General features: G+C 44.7%; 2 protein-coding genes across 2 annotated transcripts in view; both read right to left on the bottom strand.

The window, feature by feature from the left end:
• The window catches only part of LOC119454168 (dermonecrotic toxin SPH), a 57,176-nt gene that overhangs the window by 26,336 nt on the left and 8,700 nt on the right, over nt 1–22,140 (bottom strand). The window lies entirely within an intron of this gene.
• Nucleotides 8,883–18,352, bottom strand: LOC125945850 (dermonecrotic toxin SPH-like). The gene is made up of 3 exons (XM_049668179.1): nt 18,258–18,352; nt 15,461–15,692; nt 8,883–9,230 (listed from the first exon to the last, which is right to left on the bottom strand). Exons 1-3 carry the CDS (start codon nt 18,280–18,282, stop codon nt 9,047–9,049), a joined length of 441 nt encoding a protein of 146 aa, XP_049524136.1. The 5' UTR covers nt 18,283–18,352; the 3' UTR covers nt 8,883–9,046.

Genomic DNA, 22,140 nt, shown 5'->3' with positions numbered 1-22,140 from the left:
GGTCAATAATCATAATACACATTCGGCACTCAAATATTTATAATGTCAATATATATATATATAATATATATATATAATATATATATATATATATATAGCCAACAATCACAGACACCAAGGACAACATAGGGGAAATCACTAGTACTATGAATTGAATTAAAGAAAATGGTAAATTAATGGTAATTAAAGTGGATAAAAAAAACTTGCCGCTGGTGGGGAACCACGCTCCCAAGCAGAGAGGTAACAGGGGCGTCACTTCACGGCATTTCCGCGATTATTTAACAATAAATTTCGCGCCTGCATTACCATTTTGCCGACGGCGGAACCCTTTAGCCAATGACGTTACATACATAAAACCCCTGTGCCACCTTTCTAAAGAAACGCGCGGAAAGAATGGGCACCCCGGCAGTGCTATGCGGCTATCGCCCTTATTCTCAAACTATCCTCCAGTCGAAACTCTTCCTGCCCTCGATGATGATGATGATGATGATGATGACTTATTCGTATCGCCTTTGAAACTAGGCGGTGACAGTCACCTAGCCGGCTTGAGCTAACCAGGTATTCTATACACGTTTTTCATTGTAGTATTCTGTATACATTTCTTTAATTGTTTTTCTCCTTGTTAATACTTTTACATGTACATTGTACCGCCGTACAACCGAGTTGGACACAGCGCCGCCATTCGGGTGAAACAAAAAAACAAAAACAAAAAACACTACCCTTTTTACGAATTGCCGCCGAACGTCAATGAAGAGCAGTGGCCACTTCTGTCGAGCGGAGGCACTGGCGGGCACTTCTCGAGTCGAGGTGGAGTGTTGAGTGGAAGAATGTTCCAGAATACTAAGGTAAATTGCATTGACATAAAGTAAACACACTTTAACTCGTGTGATAAGCATAAGGGGAACATGGCATCTGACAGGTCATATTGTCACGCAGCAATGCATGTGGACACACGGAAACACTAATCGACCCGCCATGGTGGGGCCCAGTGGCTAGTGCGTTGTGCTGCTGAACGGTGTAGTACGTGGTAAATGTCGATAAAAAAATCAGTCTGCATGACAATTACAGCAAAAAAGAATCCCTTTAACTTCACCTACGTTCTTGACGGCAGTATCCTTACTAAAGTCAAGCAGCACAAATATTTAGGGGTCCCTCTAACATGAAAACTTCGTTGGGATTCGCACAACGATATCGTCACTTCTACTGCCCTGCGGAAGCTATTTTATCTTAGACGTCGCTTCCGATACACACCGTGGCATACCAAGTTGCTAGCCTTCATCACGTTCGTGCACCCAATTCTGGAATATGCCAACGTTGTTTGGTTTCCGCAGACAATGTCTAACATAAATAAAATAGAAAGGGTCCAAAGAAAAGCCATCATATTCATCTACAAAAAATACAACCGTAACGACTCGACCACTAACTTGTTAGTTCGAGCGGGCCTTCCAACTCTATTTGCCAGAGCAAAACTAGCGCGCTTGAAATCCGTACACCAGCTAATCCACAATCGGCTGAAAATATATTCTTCTAAGTATTTATCATTTTCCAAATCTCACCCCTGACTCCACAAACACTAGTTCACTCCAACAGAGTACTCGTTCCATAATGATACATTTCAATACTCGCTTTTTCCGCTTGCAGTGAAAGCATGGAATAAACTGGAACCAACTATAACTAACACAGTTTGCTTTTCAACTTTCTGTAACCTACTAGATAATGCGTAAAGCGATCATATTGGTGAACCTTAAAGACGTTTAGTGCTGTAATTTCTGTAATCAACTCAATAAACTGATTGCGCTGTTTTGTGTAAAGTGAATCTAATGGAACTGGATGTGAACTGCAAACGTATGACACCTTTCTGTTGCACAGTTTTACCTTTGCTTTGTTTTCTTGGCCACTGTTAGGCTGTTCATAGCTGTTGTCCTGCTGGAATTGTATGAATGCCCACCTGCTATGGTCTCGTTCGAAACTGGCACTATTGAAAATAATAAAAAAAAAATTTAAGCACCCCTGTCTGTTTGGTGGCTGTAGAAATACCGCAACGCAGTCGTTTGGTGACGCTCTGAAAAGAACCTATCCAGGATTGTTTCCTCAGAGTTGGTGTCCATGACATAGCACCTATGCTGAGTTTGTTACTTTTAATGTGTTTAATTTTTGTTACTTTTAATACTCCAGTTTTTAAAAAATTCTAGGATAATAATTATTTTCAAGGAGATTAGAGGGCCCTTTAATCTGGTTTTGCAAATTCCGGGGTTTTCTAGGATTTCAAGGAGGCGTAGCAGCCCTGTGATTAGATCACCCACAGCGCTTACAAGCGCGAATCGCACAGAGTCCGCTGCAGAAAAACAAAAACATACTATTTCTTAGATATTTACGGTGATGGGCTGATCAATGCATTTTTCTTCTCTCCCATTTCATTAAATCAGTAGGCTTAAAATGTTTCCCAACAATTCTTCGTACAAAACCAGCGCAGAATCATGTGACTTCGTATTCTAGAACGTTCTTCCACTCAGCACTCGACCTGAACTTAATAAAGTGGATGACAGCGCCCCCCTCCTCGAGAGAAGTAGTCAATGCACAACGTTGACAGTTCACGGCAATTCTTGACAACCGCATAGCGTCTTCTTCAGCTGAAGGGTGGCGCAGCTTGCTCGACGTGGTAGAGTATAGGCATAGCTGCGACTCGAGGTTCGAGAATACGGGAAATAGTAATATGAAACTCAGGCGCTTCTAAACATCGGCGACAGTGCGAGAAATAATATGCGGTGCAATATAAAACGCATCTGCCCTAAGCCGGCTATGGTGGGAATATGAAATTGTGCAGTGAAATTTTGTGAATTAGCTAAACAGTGACTTATCAGGTTATGCACGCCTCCTCGGGTATTATGCCCCTCCTCCCCTAGACACACACACACACACACACACACACACACACACACACACACACACACACACACACACACACACACACACACACACACACACACACACACACACACACACACACACACGCACGCACACACACGCACGCACGCACACACGCACGCAGCGACACGCACGCACGCACACACACACACATACACACACACGCACGCACACACGCACACGCACACACACACATGCGCACACATTGTTCACAAGTTTTCTGCAGTCACATCAAACTTGTGCAGTCGGCTGAAAACACGTTGGGAGGCTGCCCCTCTTGTACAATCTCGGCATTGTCGGCTGCTCGAACGATATGTCACGAGGGCCTGATGGCATGCGTGCATGGGAGTCGAAAAGGCGTCACTCACGAACTCGGAAATACAGTGCTTATTGCACGGTCTCGTGCACTCCGAACAAACTATCCTGCTGTGCAGGCGGAGATAATGAATGCAGATCATGGCTTCAAAATCGCGTGTTCTGCGATATGCGGCTCTTTTATCGCGGCCTTTACAGAATATACGCGACGCCCTGACCTGACAATTGCTTCGCAAGTCCAAAGAATGCATTAAAAATGAACGAGGTGCCTGCTGCAATGAGTTAACACAAATTCTCCCTGCACAATAGGAACTTATACATTTTCACATTTGCGAAGCCACGGCTTTCGCGCATAGCGCGGGCATCACCATGACTAGTATTGACGCTAACTAATCTGCATAATAATTTTCTTGCGTGGTCCAATCTACAAAAGGTTGGAACTCGGAGGAACCAAGGGCATAACTTGTATATCTCAGATTTTTCTTCCTCTCAGTACTTATACTAAAAGAGCTAATGATTCTTTTCTTTCATGTTCCTTAAGTGGTTCTTTAAAGTTTCACGTAAAAATTCTCAAGAACTGTCTGAGAAATTATTGCTGTCTTACATTCATTTCAAACACCATTTATCAGGGTATAATTTTATGTATTTCGGTATACCTTATTAAATGTAATCAGTTCTTGGTTATGCTTAAAGAGACAATCCAGGAAACCAGGTATATTATTGTTATTTTATTTAATATGAAAACGCACATATAATACGCGCGCGCGCGTATGAGTGTGTACGTGTGCGTGTGTGTGCGCGCGCGCGTCGACATGCAATTGCACCGAGTTACTCGGCTTTCAGCGCTGTCTGTGATAGTCCTTGCTGCTGTTTAAATGTAATAAGCATCAGCCCAAGAGTATGCTCCTCAAGCATCATGTAGTTAACGTTATATACATATTGTTTTGCGTAGCGATACTCATCCACGCTTATCTACTACACCAGGACCATGCTGTTGCGTACTTCCGCGAGCGATTGCACAATTTCTCATTCAGTGCTCAATGCCCCGTTACTGCTAAAAATTTCATGAGTGGTAAGGTCGATGTCAGGCAGTGCTTTTGGCATTTAGTGTTGCCTCTCCTGACCAGTACCGTGTCCGAAACAATAGCTGTAATAAGAAATGACTTAATAAGCCAGGACTGTAATACCAAATTTGCCGATGATGAAGCCACAGAAAGCGCAGGGGGTGTTAATTATGCTTAAGTGAAATGTAGAAATAATCAGGTAAAAGGAAATGAAACTGGACAAAAAGATTGCTTGCCACAGGTGGGGACCGAACTACCAGATCACATAATACGGCTTAAAATAGCGTTGCCCGTCCGCCACCTTGGCCGTGAGGAGCGCTGGCTAACACTCCCAGATCTAACTTTGTACATAAATATTCAACAAAGGGGACATTGAGATGGCGCTGCGGTAGCTTAATTGGTAAAGCACCGTACGCGTATAATGCCGGAGTATGCTGGTTCGGTTCACACTTGCGGAAGTTGTCTTTTCGTCCACTTTCGTTTCCCTTTACCTGACTGTTTCTACATTTCAATTCAACATAAGCAACAACCCCTACGTTTTCTGTGGCTTCAGGTTCTTTCATTTGTCATGGTTGTGGCCAACCAATCAAACGTTTAATTGAGCCCCTCGGATCCCTCTGTTTCTGTCGCTGAATAAATGTAGTGAAACTTTGATTCCTTCAGGTCGACCCCTGCCACGCAAGCCGCCGGCATTAGCCCCGCCTGAGCGACTTGTATACTTGAAGAAGTTTTCAATCGTTGCCACTCTTTACCGAATCCAGGGTTCCACAGGAAGTAGGGGACGCGAGCCATGCCGCTGTATAAAACATCCAAGCGTACGGATTGAGAAACAGCGGCGCAATACACACAGAACAGCTCCACGCCGCGTGGCACCATTAGAACCTTTCGCTCAAGATTGAACAAAGTTTACGCTATATTAGCATTTGTGACCCTTCACCTACAACGTAACGTAGCAAAGGGCAGAGTTCGGCGCAGCGAAAGAGACAATTGTATTTATGAAAGGCAGAGATTTCAGCCAGAGCTCGTGCACTCCGACTTGCCAATTTGCGCTGAACGAAAGATGGATGGAGGACGATGACTACAATGACAGGGGTGTGATGAAGGTCGTGAACAAAACGACATTCTTGAAATATTGAGTTCCTACCCTGGGTTGTTCATAGATTGTATCATAACCCGTATTGATAGAATATCACATATGGCATGGATCCTAGAACTAAAAATAAGGTTCACCTCGAGTGGTCTGCGCATTAATGGTCGCCATAGAAGAGTTCGGCGACGAATAGCGGCCTATCCCGAAGCAATGCCTGGGGTGAGCTGTGAGACTCGTAAAGCTGGACCGGACGGAAGTTTTGACACAAGGAAGACGCAGGGTTGACTTGAGGAGGGCCACACCAACGACAAATGTTAATGACAACAGATAAAAAATACGCCGAGCAGTCTTGACCACATTGGAACCCTGAGATTAGGCCGCTCCGTCCGATATCGCGAGTGCTAAGCAGCCGGTAGCCTCAAGTTACGTAACGTGCAAGCACCCTAGGTCCTACTGAAACAGAGTATTAGGTACTAATTTCACTGGATGTTTGAACAATTTATTCAGCAAACCAAGTCTTGTTTGCGCTTCGGACAATTATTATGGCGATGTTAGTTTAAGGTATCTCGTTTTGTGGTGTCAGTGACTATCGCCAACTTTTTGTTTAATAAAACAGTCAACGTCAAGAAGGCACTGCGACGGTAATAAGATGCGCTTCGCAGTTATCAGTTATTTGTCTTTCTATTGAATTCTTTTATTGAGGCATTGCTTCTGCTATTGTTTTCGTATGTTATTTTGATTATTATTTATTTTTTAAATTTCGGTATATCTTCTCATCAAATATCGTTCTTTACATGTGTTCTTCTGAACATCGTTAGTTATAGGTAGTTACTTCATTTGTCGCGTAGCCGATCACCTTCGTGGGTATGTGATGCTATGTTTGAAGGAATCAGCGTCAACACCAAAACGAGTGCGCTCGATGATCTGGCCGAATTTCTTGCCGTAGTACTAGCCCAACGCAAATTGAATTCATCAATATCGTCAATCATACGGGTTCTTTATCTTTATGTTCATCAGTCACTGCAAATAGTGCCTCTCGCCCTTTGCGTGCACTTCATTTTTCTAGTGCCTGCTCACATAAAAATGAATTGGAATTAATGCTCTGGGTGCTTGGGAATGAGGGCTTATGAATGAATGAAATGGAAGATAGCCTGGTGAGAGCGACCTTCAGTGGCTGTGTTTTCTCAGTACTTCCCGCGTCAGCTTACATAACGGCTGAAAGGTTCAGGAGGCATGCAGTGATACTATAGAAGTTGTGTAGACCGCTGTAACTAATTTTGGGGAGTATGAAAAACTCTTTTTTCTGTTCGCGCAGAAATGTATTGCACGCTCTGAAAATTGCAGCAATTTTCAGTCTACTACGTTGTCGGACACACACACACGCACGCACGCACGCACGCACGCACGCACACACACACACGCACACACGCACACACACACACACACACACACACACACACACACACACACACACACACACACACACACACAACACACACACACACACACACACACACACACACACACACACACACACACACACACACACACACACACACACACCTTCAGCATTTACTGTCGTATATGCTGGTTTGGCGCGCTCGTCTTCGAGTTCAGTCTGTGGAGACACTGAGACGATAATTTTTTCCTCACTCCATCTCTATTTCTCACATTGTATATATATATATATATATATATATATATATATCAAAAACGTTTTGCAAGTATATTATTCCGGAAAATTGGATTGAACTTTTTCCATTCCTAACATTCGTTCTCTGGGAGCCTCCTCTCGGACATGTCTGAGGAATTCTGTGAAAACTCCGACGGTTCAGTTCTATTACACATTCACTTTTATTACACATATTGAGAACATTCTATTATCGTGGAATGTTCTCAATGAATAACAGCGAGTTTACCTGCGTGACCGTGTGAATATCCTTGTCAGAGGTCCTGTCACAGTGAGCAAAGTGCTTGGACCGCGTAGTCATGACCTGATAAGCAGCGGCGTGCCGTGATCGAGTGCCCTTCGCGATATTTTAGTGGAGGCGTATCCTATAGACTGCCTACAAGGGAGATAACTGTTTTGTCTTTTCTACGTAGTGCTTTTTTTTTAGCGAGCTGATCTCACGGTCGTGTTGTCCTTATGTGCACATGTATAAGAACCCGTGTGGACTGTTTCACTCCTGGGTGCCGGGTAACCATTCTATATTTTCTGGACTGTGCTTTCGGTGCTGGGACCCGTATGAGACCATCTTCGTGCGTTTGTGCTGCGTGTATATGGCGCTTCTTTATATTTTATTATTTCTTCTTTTTTTATTGCTGCTCAAGTAACCAATTTCGGATAGCTGGCTCTGACGTAGCGTACCTTCAATGTGCTTCCACAAAAAAAAAAAAAAAGACAAAAATTGCAGATTTCTTGATATCGTTCTTTTCGTGGTTCTGTATATTCCTGTTTTAGTTTCTAACGTGTTGTGTACTCATGCTCATATATGTGCTTGAGTGCTGTAAAACATTTGCTATGTAGTTGCATTTTGTCTTCGTGTCCCTGCGTGCATATTTTGTGACTCTACGAGAACGCTTCATTTCAGAGTACACAATGGCATCACGGAACTTGCCATGAAGGTGCCTACAACAGGCTGTCGCTGTTAAAGTGCATGGAAGCAAACGTTTTCCTTTTTTTAGAAGAATTTCTTCTCCTACGCTATCTGAAAAATAGCACGTTTCCATGTGATGGGCCGGCCAGACTCGGTGGACATGACACATGCGCTTGCTATATCCTCAAAACACCAGTTCGGGCAACTATAGGCCTTTTTTACCGCGCTCCCGTTGGTGCCGCTGTGTATGATCACGTGGTGACGTGTCTATCGCCTGCCTCGCTCGGCTTCCTCTGTAAACAACGGCAGCGAACAACGCCGGCGCGGCGCAGCAAGCCGCCTTTTCTGCCTTTGTCGCTGACAATGGCTGCGTGATCAGCACGAAACTTTGGCCAACACTTCAGAAGGCGTGTAAATGTCACATATCTATCCATCAGCTTTCATTACGCCTTGTCCTAATTGTGCTCACATTACCGTACGGTGCGACGCTAGGAAGTGTTTTTTGAGACAGTGGCACGCGCTTCCACCGCTATATTAAATCGCGATTACTGTAATTCGATCATAGTTTTTTTTTCTTTATTTAATGCGAATGGCTTACAAGCCACATGTATTTGTTATTTCTTGGGTTCAGTAACATGTTTGGGTAAGATGTCTTTCAATCATTTATTTTCAGAGTGACCACATGTGAATGTGTCATTTGCATTGGATTTCTTTATGCCGCGCTCCGAGCTTAAAGCATCCATATTCTGAAGTTCTGGAGTAGCTTACAGAAAATGCGTAATATTGTTCGTAACTCGTTTTCATTGTGGCTTGTGACAAAGCGTTTAGCTTCGAGCACTATTAGGTATAATATATAAACTCCCACTTATTGGTCGGAATACTGATGCGTCATCCGCATCTGCTTTCTATACATTTCTGAACTTTTAGGAATGTAGTACGCAATCTTTACGCTTAAATGTCAAGAATACATTAAAAGCAGCCTGGTGTGCTGCTAGCCGATTAGCTCAATTGTTAGCTTCAACGGTAATGGTCCGACTTGAACGTTGTATTTCATTTCAGCTGTGACCCTCAACATCCACGTCCACGAAGGGCGTCCCTGCAACTGGAGATTTGTCACCGAAACGAGTCCAGGGATCGTCGTAAATGGTGGCGGGTCGGACCATGCCCCGGAACTCATCTTCCTTCAAAATGGTGGCGAGGCGGTCCGGTCTGTTGGTGATAATGGCGTCCACACCTTTCCTGCGGCATGCATGAGAGTAAAATGAGTAAATAATTATCTGGTTTGAGTCAGTTTGCCGAGAAGCTAGCACTTTTTTGCTTAGACGGGCACTGCAACACTTGTTTTCGTTAAAACGGAGGATACACTGAAATTAGTGCGATGCATTTCCATTAGTATATATTCACACAGAAATCACATTCCATCATATCACTTTATTTCCTTAAGGACCCCGTAGTAAGAGTATTACATAAGGGGTGGGTACCTAACAAGTACAAAGAGGTGTTACCACAGTTTCAAAGCGATAATAAAGTTGTTACGTCTTCCGCAAATCGTGATGAACAGGTGACGGCAGCGGCTTGATGCGGAAGAGATTCCATTCTTCAGATGCTTGATGGCAGAAAAACAAGGCTGAAAATTTATTTGTGTGCGAGCGGACGTGCTTGTGCTACCTCCAGGGGATGACCAGTACATTGTGATCGGCGTTATGGAGAGAAAAATATATAGTGGTTTCCGAAATTTATGAAAAAGACCTAATCATAACGAAGCTATAAAGATCGAAATGTTTACTTTCTCCCGTTTATCCTCAACCCGACGTTTCCTCTCAACCGCGGCTGTTCCGAGAGCAATGCTCTGCCTATTGCGCCTATCTTAAATTTTTGATCATATCGCGGCCATGGCAACTGCAAGGTTGGCGTCTTACAAATGTGCCGGAGCCCGACAAAGGAGCAGTGACAGGACGAGCTAACAACCACCGCTTTTCCGTTTGCTAGAATATTTGAGAGGTTTGCACGCGTAAGAGAACTTTCGTTAGAGTAATTTAGGGTCATGAACATTTGCCCAAGGGCTGGCGACTACGAGCTCCCGCGCGGATCAATCATGTCATAAGCGGGGCATAATACATAGGAGCCTCGAAATTTAATTTAATTTAATTGTTTATTTATGCGCCTAAATACAACATTCGGAAAACCTTATAATTTGGTGCACAATGTAGAAAAAAAAAACGAAAAGAGATCATGAACAAAATAGATATGACGTACAAAATACATATAACTCAGAAGAATAATTCAAAAGTATTCTTAATGTCAGCATTATCATGTTATCTAACAGTGTGAAATAAACATTTCAAACTAATCGTGGGATTCAAGTTACTGATTTTATTAACTCTAACCACATGATTCCGCCAAAATAGCTCGGGAAATAAAAACAAATAGATTAGGGCAAAAACGGACACTGAATATACCAACAAATGCAATTCTGCAAAAAATACCATGTCCCGAACTTTACGTCGCGAATAAGATGTTCTCATGCTGTACCTGTCAAGCCCTGTCTTTTAACTTTAATAATAGGAACGGCCCATGCACATATCGCAAAATATATTAACAAATCTGTGTAGCACTTTTTTCAACTTTCTCCTGAAGAAGAACATTAGCGTCACTCAATACTGTTGAACAATATTCACGTTTACTGACAACCAAACATTGAAACAATCTAATGAAACAATGAGGATTGATAAAAGCATCAATTATTTGGGATGGAGAGCCAGAACGCAAAGAGATGCACTTACGATACGGTTAACATGGTGACTGAATTTTAAGCTACTCTTAAAATTGAACACCTTGATTTTTAGTTATATGCTTTTTTGCAACAGTGTGCCACCAAAAGTGTCTGCAAAAACAACAAGCAGCTTGTTTCTGGTAAAATAATACAAACATTTTGTGTACATTTATAAGTACGCAATTAGAACAGCCAACCAGAAGCCAAAATACGGCTACCCCCGTGACACTAAGATGGAAAAATAGAGCTGGCAGGCCATGTAATGCGTACGATGGATAACCGGTGGACCATTAGAGTTACAGAATGGATACCATGAGAACGGGGGCGCAGTCGAGGACGGCAGAGAAATAGGTGGGGTGATGAAGTTAGGAAATTTCAGGCGCAAATTGGAATCAGCTAGCGCAAGACAGGGGTAATTGGAGATCGTAGGTAGATGCCTTCGTCCTGCAGTGGACATAAATATAGGCTGATGGCTGATCGTTGACTGAATTAGAACGGCACCATTTCACCACTGAATTAACTTCGCTTGAAGGGCAGTATAGTCGTTGATGCCTTTAACAGGAGCTAACTGTTTGTATAGTCGGCTTACAGTAGTAGTTTGATATTTGTAATGCTAGGAGCGATGTAATTTATGAACACATTAAAAAATAGACCCATTAATCAATGGATGGCGATATAAGATTTTGATAAACTTCGTGATGCACGAACAAAAGTTTTTACATAGATACAAGTAGTCCGCGAGGAGCAAACAAAGAACGTCACTGACATCACACATGTTTAACATATGTACTAGAATCTTATGAATCACTAAATAAAATGCTTTTGAGAAATCAAAGCAAACACAGTCTACCTGACATCTGTCCTCAGCAACTAGCGCAACGTCATTTAGAAAAGAGACGAAGTTTGATTTCGTAGATCGCCCAGGCATAAAGCTATCGATGCAGTGAAATTTTGCGTTCAAAATGGACGGGAAAATGCTTGCTTGAAACAACTTCAAGTACTTTGATGTAAGAAGAAAGCAGCGACACTGGTTTGTAGTTCTCTACTTTCCCACTGTCGCCAGATTTATGTGCTAGAACGACAACCAAGGTTTTGCATAGTTCTGGAAACAATTCTCACTCAAAAAATAAAGTAAAAATGTATACAAGAGGCACCGATAAACAGACTTGCACATCCCTTCAAGGGTAAATCTGGGACGCCATCAAATGCTAAAGTTTTCGGCGTTAGTGACCATATAGCAGCCATCCTCCCCCCCCCCCCCCCCCCCCAATGACATCACCATATTGATGACTAAAAGTTCACCGACAAAAGATATCTTCGCACATGTCCGTCACGTCTGGTGTTGGTAACGAATAGCCAGAACAAAAATAATCGACAAATGCTTGAGCAATAGAGTGAGGGGAGGCAGACCAATCACCGGATCTCGCAACGTCACCAATAAGCACATTGGGCTGATTTATAAGCTTTCGCATACTTCAAAATTCTTCTGGTCTTCTTGACCACTGTAATTACGCGTATTCTAATTCTTGTTCTTTACACCGATGGAAATACCATTTGCACTGCGCTCTAAGCTGACTGAACTGCTTGTACAATTCCTGGTCACTTGATCATTTTTCACGACGATGGAACTTCACTTTTTTACGGAGAATGCGCCACAATTCACTTGTAAAACCGAAAGGATATGGTTGTTTTTCCTTCGCCAATTTTAAAATATACAGATCAATGACATTCCTTACCGCAAAATTAAAACTTCCGAAGCGACATTTAAATGTGATCGGTGGCATTGTAAATTGGAAACCATTCACAATCTTTAACATGTTTAAACATACCAAAGTAGTCACCAATTGAAAACAAGTATAACATGCCATTACAATCCTCGGTCGTGGTACAGGATGCACAAAAGAAGACCTGGAATGTCGGATGCCACACGTCCTGTTTAACAAGATCACTAATCGGATCGACGGCATCAGTATCAAAATTAACAAGAACAAGGTCTAAAATGTTGCCAGATGAATTAACAAAGTTGTTTATTTGCATTAGGGACCAAAAAGAAACAAATTAGAATCAACGTGTTTATATGCAGACAAAGTATATATATTATTGTAATTACCATCAGGGACGTTAAAATCACCAGGATATAGCAGTCTATGTTTCAACCTATCATAAACCGTTGCGAGTGAATTCAGCTGGTCAGCAATAACGTGAGAAGGTATGCTAGGAGCGAAACAGCAGCATGCAACCATAAGTCTGTTTTTCGCTTGACTGTAGTTAGATCCATATACTTTCAGCACACACTTAAAGGTCGCATCGGCGCCTTTCTTTGAGGCTATACCTCACAACAATCAGAACGCCACCCATAAAAGCTACCTCCAAAGTAGGGTATATTTGATCTGTGAGGAAAACTGCATAGTTTAGCGATAAGTATTCACTGTACTGAAAAGTTCGTTATGTCAAGTTTCAGTAAGAAACGTACGTCATAATGTTTAATGGCTACATTTGAAAGGAATTCATTTGCTTTTGTTCGAAGGCCACACACATTTTGGTAGCAAACGCTAGAAATCATTTGCCCGAGTCTAGTGGTTGCTTAGATTCCTTTGCCATCGGTACGTCAAAAACGGGCCGAACGATCGCTTCTCTTGGCCATTCTTGACATCATTCAGTTTCATTCATTCAGTCACTCGGGACAAGATGATTCAGCGCCGTCATAATGTCCTCTAGGGTAGTTTCAGGACCCAACCGAGACAAAAAAAAAAAAGCGCCTTGCATACGCTTACGGGGGCCATCGTCCGACGTCGTCAGTTTGCTGATGCAACTTGCGCCATTTTCAGGAAGGACGAGTCTCTTACGTTGATAAACTGTGAAGCCTTATGCCTGAAGGGCAGCACGGTCACGCAAGGTATCATTTGACCATACCACTCGAAAGCGTCCTGGTTTATCGAAGTTTCCAGAAACTGCTACAGACTGCACCGCACGTTCTACGTCCGTACACGACTGGCCCAGTTGAAACACACTAAGTTTATGACGGGTGACGACCTGGCTTGCCAAGTCGCAGAAATCACGTCCGCATACGAAGCACGCGACGCTGATGGTGAAGACGCCTCTTTGTCATTTTTCCGCACCAAAAAAGCGCGCATCAACTCTGTGCAGTGAGCGAGATGACTTTGAAGCACTGAATTCTCAGTCTTCACCTCACGCACTTCAGATGTAAGCGTCTGTACCTTCACGAGAAGTTCGCTTAAAAGCGTTCCCGTAGATGTACAGTTCTTGATAGATCTCCAACAAGTAACTATCGATGCCGCCGTGGTATTTTCCATGAGGGGCCTAGTCACCACTGAATCTTGCCCATTTCCACACAAGTAATCATGATACTTGAATGTGCTGGCGCCAGAGGAAACATAAAATTCATAGCCGTCGCCCCACAAACTTGCAATGATAACTTCGTGCACAACGGTCGCAGCAGATGCTGCCTGCCTGTGATGGCCTAGGAGCAGCTCGGACATGCGTCCTGCGCGCGCACCATCCTACGCAGAATAGTGGCGTAAACAGGGGGTGACACACCGAGAACCCTCTCCTCCCGACATTTGTCTGTTCTTATGCAACATTCCCAGCCCCTCCCCCTTTTCTCCCCCTCCCAGTCTCCGGTAACATGGGTTACCCCCCCCCCCCCCGGAACGTATTTCTGGCTACGCCACTGACACCGAATCCTAAGATAACAACGAAAAGAGCCAGACATCTCTTATGTGAAGTTGTGGCTTCCCTACTACATGCAACGGATGAATGCTTAGATCGCATGTTCACGACATTTTCGTCCACAGATCGCGAATATTTTCTTACCGTGTTCAAAAACTGTTGCAGTGCCCTTTTAATATTACTAGGGCACTGTCCGTGATGAACTAGAGCACTAGACATAGATGATGTGCAACTGCGCATCATGCGCATGATGCCCTTACCATGCGCATCATGTGTGCCTAATTTCTTAGTTTTTCACTTCCTTGTCCATAGTATTGCTTCGCAGCACTCTGTTCCACCATGACATGAGGGAAGGAAAAAAAAACACAAACAGGAGGCAGCATGACGTCAGGCAAGTTGCCTCGGCTAGCGAACCTCTTCTGACACCGCCCTTCCCTCCCTCCAAGGGCTATGTACGCGTTAACTTTTGAGAAGATAGGCGCTACATGGTTACCGGACCTTTCAACACACTGTTTGGTTCGTGGTAGCTTTTAGCGACGCCTTCGTCCCGATCGGCCCTCGTCATCTTCTCTAATCTCACGTACTCCTCGCGTACTTGACGGTTAGAAATTACCGCTCGCGTAAAGTGGTGAAAGCATATTTCCCATGAGCCCATTCTGTATCCTATGACTGGCGTTCAAGATTGTCACGTGACGCTCTTCCTAGTCTTTTTTTTTTCTTTACTTCGGGCCTTGAGAAGGTTTCATCTACATGAAGAGCAAATGGAGCTCTGGCAACTGCCTTTGCAAGAACATGTGCTTAATTATACCGCATTTTACTCGCTTGTGAGTGTTTTTACTCCCTGGTGGAGTAAGTTCACTCTGCTTGCATACCGGTAGAGTGAACATACTCCACCGGTTGGAGTTCGCTTGAGCTCCCACAGAATGGACTCGGCAGAGCTCCTATCGTTCTTAGGGAGGTGCACAATTGAACGTCGTCCTTAAGTGCAACCGCTGCTTGTGCTCACCTGAGCGAACGTCGGAGTTTCGTTGGAATGTCGATGGTCCACTGGTAAACCTTCTCGACGTGGTGGTTCAACTCGCGGTTATTGATGATCTTTTGCAGCTTCGAAGCCGACCGCATGAACGAGATGCAGTTCGTGGTGCCGTCTCCTTGCCACCGATGACCCAGCATGCCGAGGGACAGGTACACGTTCCGTATAGCGTCCAGACGCTCGTTCTTCTTGCTAATATCTACACCTGTCAAGTAGACGGCGAGTGTGCAGTGGACTTCAACTGGGGCACAGCGCCTTAAACAACAACAACAACAACAACAACAACAACAACAACAACAACAAAACAACAACAACAACAACAACAACAACAACAACAACAACGACGACGACGACGACGACGACGACGACGACGACGACGACGACAAAGATATGGAACACAGCTTCGGCGCCAACATGAAAAACGGTAAAGCTCCTATCGCCTGGCTTGTTTTAAAGCTTACATAGTGGTTCTGACTAAGATTACTAGACAGACATCTGGTGCTGTGTTCGCTAAACTACCATGGGAACTATTGGTAGTACACAGGTTTGTCTAATCTTCGTGCTTGTGGGGTTATTTCTTACGTTCAATCTAAATTTTCAAGAAATCATACTTTTCTAAACACAACACGGCAATGAGTATTTGGGCACGTACACAATTGTGGATGGTCGCACTTATAATGTAAAGTTTTGATGAAAATGGGCAATTTACAAAGTAGCAAGCCACTTGAAACCAGGACCAAGTTAAGTAAATTCGTGTTAGTGTTGCTAACTTTTTTTTGACAGAGTAGCTTAAGTAAAACATAGGTGTCGCTCAAAACATAGAACAGATGCAGATCCGTAGTGCCGCTAAATTCTCGCTATATCTTGCTCCAAGGTCGCTAAAATTGCTGCTACAGCTTTAGAATTAATTTTATACCTGGTGACCGACGTAATTTGAGCCAAACCTTAAAAATATGCAAATGCCACGTAGCTGGACAGAACCAAGGTAATGTTGCTTGCGGTCACTTGGAGATATTCAGATTATTTTTGCATGCCACCTAGTTACATAATTGGTCTTAATTATTAATAAACTTCTCAAATATTATAATTAGATGAAAATTGTCAATGAGAAAATTGTAGTGCAACATGAAAAATTCCCAATACAGATTTCTGTTGCTCAATACGTGCTACATAAAAGTTTTTTTTTCTTTTTCCGAGTGTGAAAGAAGCCCGCGAATACACGCAAAATTGCCGTGCAGCTGGCCACTCGGGGCACTTTGCCTCGAGCGGCCACAACACAACACAAATCTGGCAGTCTCTGAGTGTTCGCACAAGCTGGCGCGCCACGCATATCGGAGACAACGCCCGGACTTAACAGGCGCGCCACTAGGTGGCGCAACGTGTCCACAGGGAAGCGCGAGACCCGAGGGCCCCTGCAGAAGTACATGGCACATATGCACCTGCGCGCCACCGGTGCAATCTCGGACGCCACACGATCTCGGAGGACACGCAAAGTACCATTTCTGACAGTTTCTCGATCCGATTCACGGAATTGCGCCGCGCATTCAGGGAGCAGGGGTGCACTGACGCCAATAGTGACGTCCATCACTTTTGCTTCGTTCTAGGTGCATATGGAGTGACGTCACGTTCTGGGAACCATAATCGCTATAGTAACCACTTCTGGAACTCGAGATCCATCTTGTGCGCGTGTGCGAGACGTCACGTGCTCTACAAAGCAAAGCAGCCTCATGTGCCGCCTCACTCTGCTCTGGTTGCTGCGTCGAGTTCACGACGCTTTACGTTGCCGTTTCTCGCTAAAGGTTCCCGCCCCATTCAGTGTACCACAAACTGGTTGTAATGAATGAAAGAAAACGATGCCGACGACGACGAAGTGTGCACGGGTTCCTTCGCCATTGGACCACGCATGTGAGTGATCTCACCAAATCAGCGATAGCCCTGTGTTATTCCAAAGATGCGTTGTGCCACGATTAGGCCACATATGGCGAGTACGTGACGAAATGCTTCGTGGCGAGAGACGCACCTAGTCAGCGAGAGACGGAAGACAGCAGCCCGAAGAGTCGGACGCCGTCGATCAAGGCACCAGGGAACGCGGCCGTCCCTGAAGCTGCCGCCCGACCGTTGCCCTTGGCCAAGGCGTTCGCCAGCACGAGTACTGCAGCTCGGAGCGTGGCTTGGCCTGCTGTGCTACCATTTATCGCGAGCATTGCGGTTCGCGGCCAAGGCGTCTCCTCAGTCAGCTGTTCAACAGAGCACTGTTCGTGGCCTGGCTAATGGCCGCATATGCGCCGAGCACTGCGGCTCGCGCGCAAGCTGCCCGCTAGACAACGCGTGGCAGCCGAGTGGCCACCACATCGACCCGCCGTGGTTGCTCAGTGGCTATGGTGTTGGGCTGTTGGGCACGAGGTCGCGCGATCTAATCCCGGCCACGGCGGCCGCATTTCGATGGGGGCGAAATGCGAAAACACCCGTGTACTTAGATTTAGGTGCACGTTAAAGAACCCCAGGTGGTCCAAATTTCCGGAGTCCCGTACTACGGCGTGCCTCGTAATCAGATCGTGGTTTTGGCACGTAAAACCCCATAATTATTTTTTGGTCACCACAGCGATAACGGCTGCGCGGCGAAAGGGTGAGGAAAAAAAGAGAATATGAATTTAACCGTTGAAATGTACGGCTTCATGTTGTAATGGTTCTTCACGGTTAACCACGTACGGCATTACCACGTGTAGAAAAAGGCACAGACAAGCAAAAGTAGGTGGTGTGCGATGCTTACCTACGTTACGGAGCATGATCGGCATAAGCCGGTAAATGGTCAGCACCGCTCCCCAGACAACTTCGCCGTCGCTAGGAAGATAGCAGGACTTTCATCGCTCTCCAGGGATCGACTGCGATCGAGTTAAAGAACAATGAGGACAGAACTTCATATTCAATGTACTGTATTCATGAACGAGCATGGTACCTCATAATGCTGACTACAAAGTACATACGGCAACAAAATATTACGGACCATGAAGTCTGAGAAAAAGCTGAATATCTCCCCATCCTCACAACGCAGCGTGGTATTCGCATTTCGGGCCTCGACTAAAATATGCTAGCAACATTGTCGTGTAGAGTTTTACTGGTTACAGCTATAGGCTGCTCGGGAATTAAACGTTTTCTGAGATCCCGTGGTCCCTAAATTTTTGTTGTCGGGTGTACAGCTGCCAACAAATAACTCGGAACGCCGGACCGGTGGCCGCTCGTCGGCGGAGCGCGCCGGTGAAAAAAGTAGTGCCAGGGTCTGCGCATGCGCGGTCTCCCTAGCAAGCTCGCCTCGCTCCCCAGTGCATCTAAAGTGTTGCCTTGCTCCAAAAGAATAGCGCTGGGTGCCTCTTAGCGTTGTCACAGGAGGGCTGTGCGGATGCGGTCTCTAAATCGCTGTGTGCACGCGATGGAGCATAAGCGCTCGTGCGTGCGCGCTAATGTGCATCGGCGCCTTTTAAAGCGAAAGGCTTAACTGGCTCATTGGTCGCGGAATGTGACCATCCTGGACAACACTTGCGGCAGCAAAAATCAGAAAGCGGCGTATTACAGCTCTACCGTTCAATAAAGCATGTAAAAGTGCATTAATCACCAAGTAGCTAAAAGTATTTAACAGTAATTCAAGAGTCACAAAGACTTATTAAAAGTAATTAGGGTAATTAACCCCACCAATATACGGACATCATACGACACCTTTAATAAAGCATGCTAAAGTGAATTACTAAGTAACTAAGAGTAATTACGAATAATTAAAAGTAATGAGGGGTTACGAACAGTAATAGAGACTACTTAACATTAATTAGAGACTCCGTGATAAGAATGGTCACGCGAAATTAAGACTAATTAAGACTTCCAAAGAGTAGTACATACTAATTAGGATCAATACAAGACTCCGTAACAGCAAGTAAGAAAATAATTATATCAAATTACGACCAATTAATAGTATATTAATTGCTTAACCAAAAGAAGCAACCAATTGGAAATGAAATGTCAACGCATTAAAGCTTTCGCCGTCGAAGCCATCTTAGCAATTGATATGGGACCTCACTGCATGTTTTTTTTTTTTTCATACGCATATAACTCGCGCAGCTGAACACCCCCTTGGTCAGCAACGTATCACCACACTGAACAAAAAATTGAATGTTTGCGCCAACCAACGCAGGCATGCGATCAAATCTAGAGTATACTCCCTACTAAAAGTGCAGCGAAGCGGTCAGATTTCGTAAATAAGTAGCGCACTATGCGATGTTCATTGTGACTGCGAAGTGCTCATTGAAGAGACCTTTATTATAATAAAGTGCCGCATGCATAAAATTCATTCCTGTGCATGAAATTGGCGTGTTGGAATATGCCGTCTGATGTCATTTTGGACACTGTTATTATATACTGCACGCAGTCATCCTTGTTAAAGGAGCCGTCATGTTACAGTCGATGGTCTGATCGTATTCCCAAGTAAATGCGTCTTGGAATATAATTTAACTAGGACTAATATACATCGCGCAACACGATAATCAGGTTGAAAAGTGCGCTCTAGTGCTATTATAGGCGAGCCGTGGCGCTCGCCCACAAGAAAGATAAGCTATGAATTCATAGTTTCACCAGTTGTATGGACAACTGGCGATAATCCGCCACGCACATGGAGCCGAAATTGTTGTTCTACGTGTTGTTGTTGTTCTACGTGTCGTTAGATGCCGTGCCGAACACGTGTTCGGCACGGCATCCAACGACACGAGCGCAGACCGAGTGGCGCCAACGAGTCAGCTGCGGAAAAAGACGACGACACTCGAGCCAATGCTGATGATGATAGTCTATTCTACACGCGGACACGAACCTGGGGAACCTAGCCCTTAACAGCTGCGCTGTAAAAAAAAAAAAAGTAAAGATTGCGTGGACGGCATGTTGACGCATGACCATCATCGCGCCCGGTTCCTTGCATCGAAGCACGCATCGCCGTTTTGTAAATTTATTTGCTTTCACTGAACACTTTCAGGTAAAATCCAATTTCCGAAGAAACATTCAGGGTACCTTTCCCGCGCTTTTTATGTGTGTGTGTGTGGGGGGGGGGGGGGGTTAGGCAGAAAACGCGGAATCCTTTGTATGCACACGGCTGATCCGGAGCGCGCTTCTACAGGTTGTTTCACTTTACTTGAGTCAAACTTTAGAAAACATGCAAATGATACGCAGCTGGACCGAACCAAGGTAATGGTGTTTGCCGGTGCTTGGAGATCTTGAAATATCTTTTTGCATACCGCCTAATTAAACGATTAGTCCTAATTAATTCTTCAATTTCTCAAATATTATAATCAGATTAAAAGTGTCAATGAGAAAATTGTACAGCAACATGAAAAAATCCGATACAGCTTTCTGCTCAATGCGCGCCACATAAAAGTGTTTTTTTTTTTTTTTCAAGCGTGAAAGAAGCCCGCGAATACAGACAGTGTGCCTCGAGCGACCAGTCGTGGGCCAATTTTACGTGTATTCGAGGGCTTCTTTTTGTGTCTGTCTTTATATGGAGTGCAAGAGCAAGAGATTGAGGACAAGCACAGGAATTCCAACCATCTACAAATGTGGCGGGTTTGATCAGCGCATCGCCTCCGAGATCAGGCGGCGCATCCTGTAAAGACAGCACGCGCCGCCAGGAAAGCCTCGTGCGCCACCACAAAGAGGGGGGGGGGGGGGGGGAGGTAGCGGGTTGCTACTGCAATTGAGGTGGATGACGAGATCATGCAATCAGCATCCACCAGGACCATGCTCCCTCCAGGGTACACCAGGCAGCCCGTGTATGCGACCGCAGCCAGCACAAACTACGCATGCGCCAGAGTATCTCGGGCCCTGGGAGTTGGCTACAGCGCAGTGAAGACAAACTCGTCTTCATCGACCACGAGTTTGCTCACAAGTGAGATGTGTGTAGGGAGCGAGCAAGGTTTCAAGGTTAGACCGTAAGACCTCCACTGGTTGTATCATAAGCTGAGCGTGTAAACTCTGTTGCGCGCGAATAAATGACACTTGCGTGTTTGGTTAAGTCATTTTTGTACCTATAGCGCGCGTACAACCTTAGCCGCACCGCACAAGACGTTTTACCCATACCACTACGGCTGCGAGAAAACGTAATTCTCTTACGTGGAAACTCGCACACAAACCCCTTTTTGCTTGCGATGAGTCGCTGCTTGTAGCCTCTGCCTTACAGGACTATGAGCCATTGCTCTGCATTGCACTGCTGCTAGAACCGGCCCACCATTTTTTTCTGTCGACGTTACGCCACAATTGAATCCCGCATCCTAGCCATAGAAGATGCGCTATAAAAAGAAATGGAGCCGGGCAGGCCATGCAATGCGTAGGGCAGATAATCGGTGGACCATTAGAGTTACAGAATGGATGCCAAGGGAAAGGAAGCACAGTCGAGGACGGCAGAAAGTTAGATGTGGTGATGGCATGAGGTAAATTGCAAGCTCAAGTTAGAATCAGCATGCGCAAGACTATCGCGTTCCACTCTTAAAGGCGAAGCTTTTTTTTTCTCCAAGTTTATTTTAATTCTTTTTATTTTACAACTTACTTTGACAAAGCCTTTTGTCTCACGGCGCGTGATTGCTATCGCGTGACCTACTGATAAGAGGTAGATAACTGAGGAAATTCGA

Source organism: Dermacentor silvarum, chromosome 5 (assembly GCF_013339745.2).
Source record: "Dermacentor silvarum isolate Dsil-2018 chromosome 5, BIME_Dsil_1.4, whole genome shotgun sequence".
Taxonomy (NCBI): domain Eukaryota; kingdom Metazoa; phylum Arthropoda; class Arachnida; order Ixodida; family Ixodidae; genus Dermacentor; species Dermacentor silvarum.
This window is presented reverse-complemented; position numbering and strand designations above follow the sequence as displayed.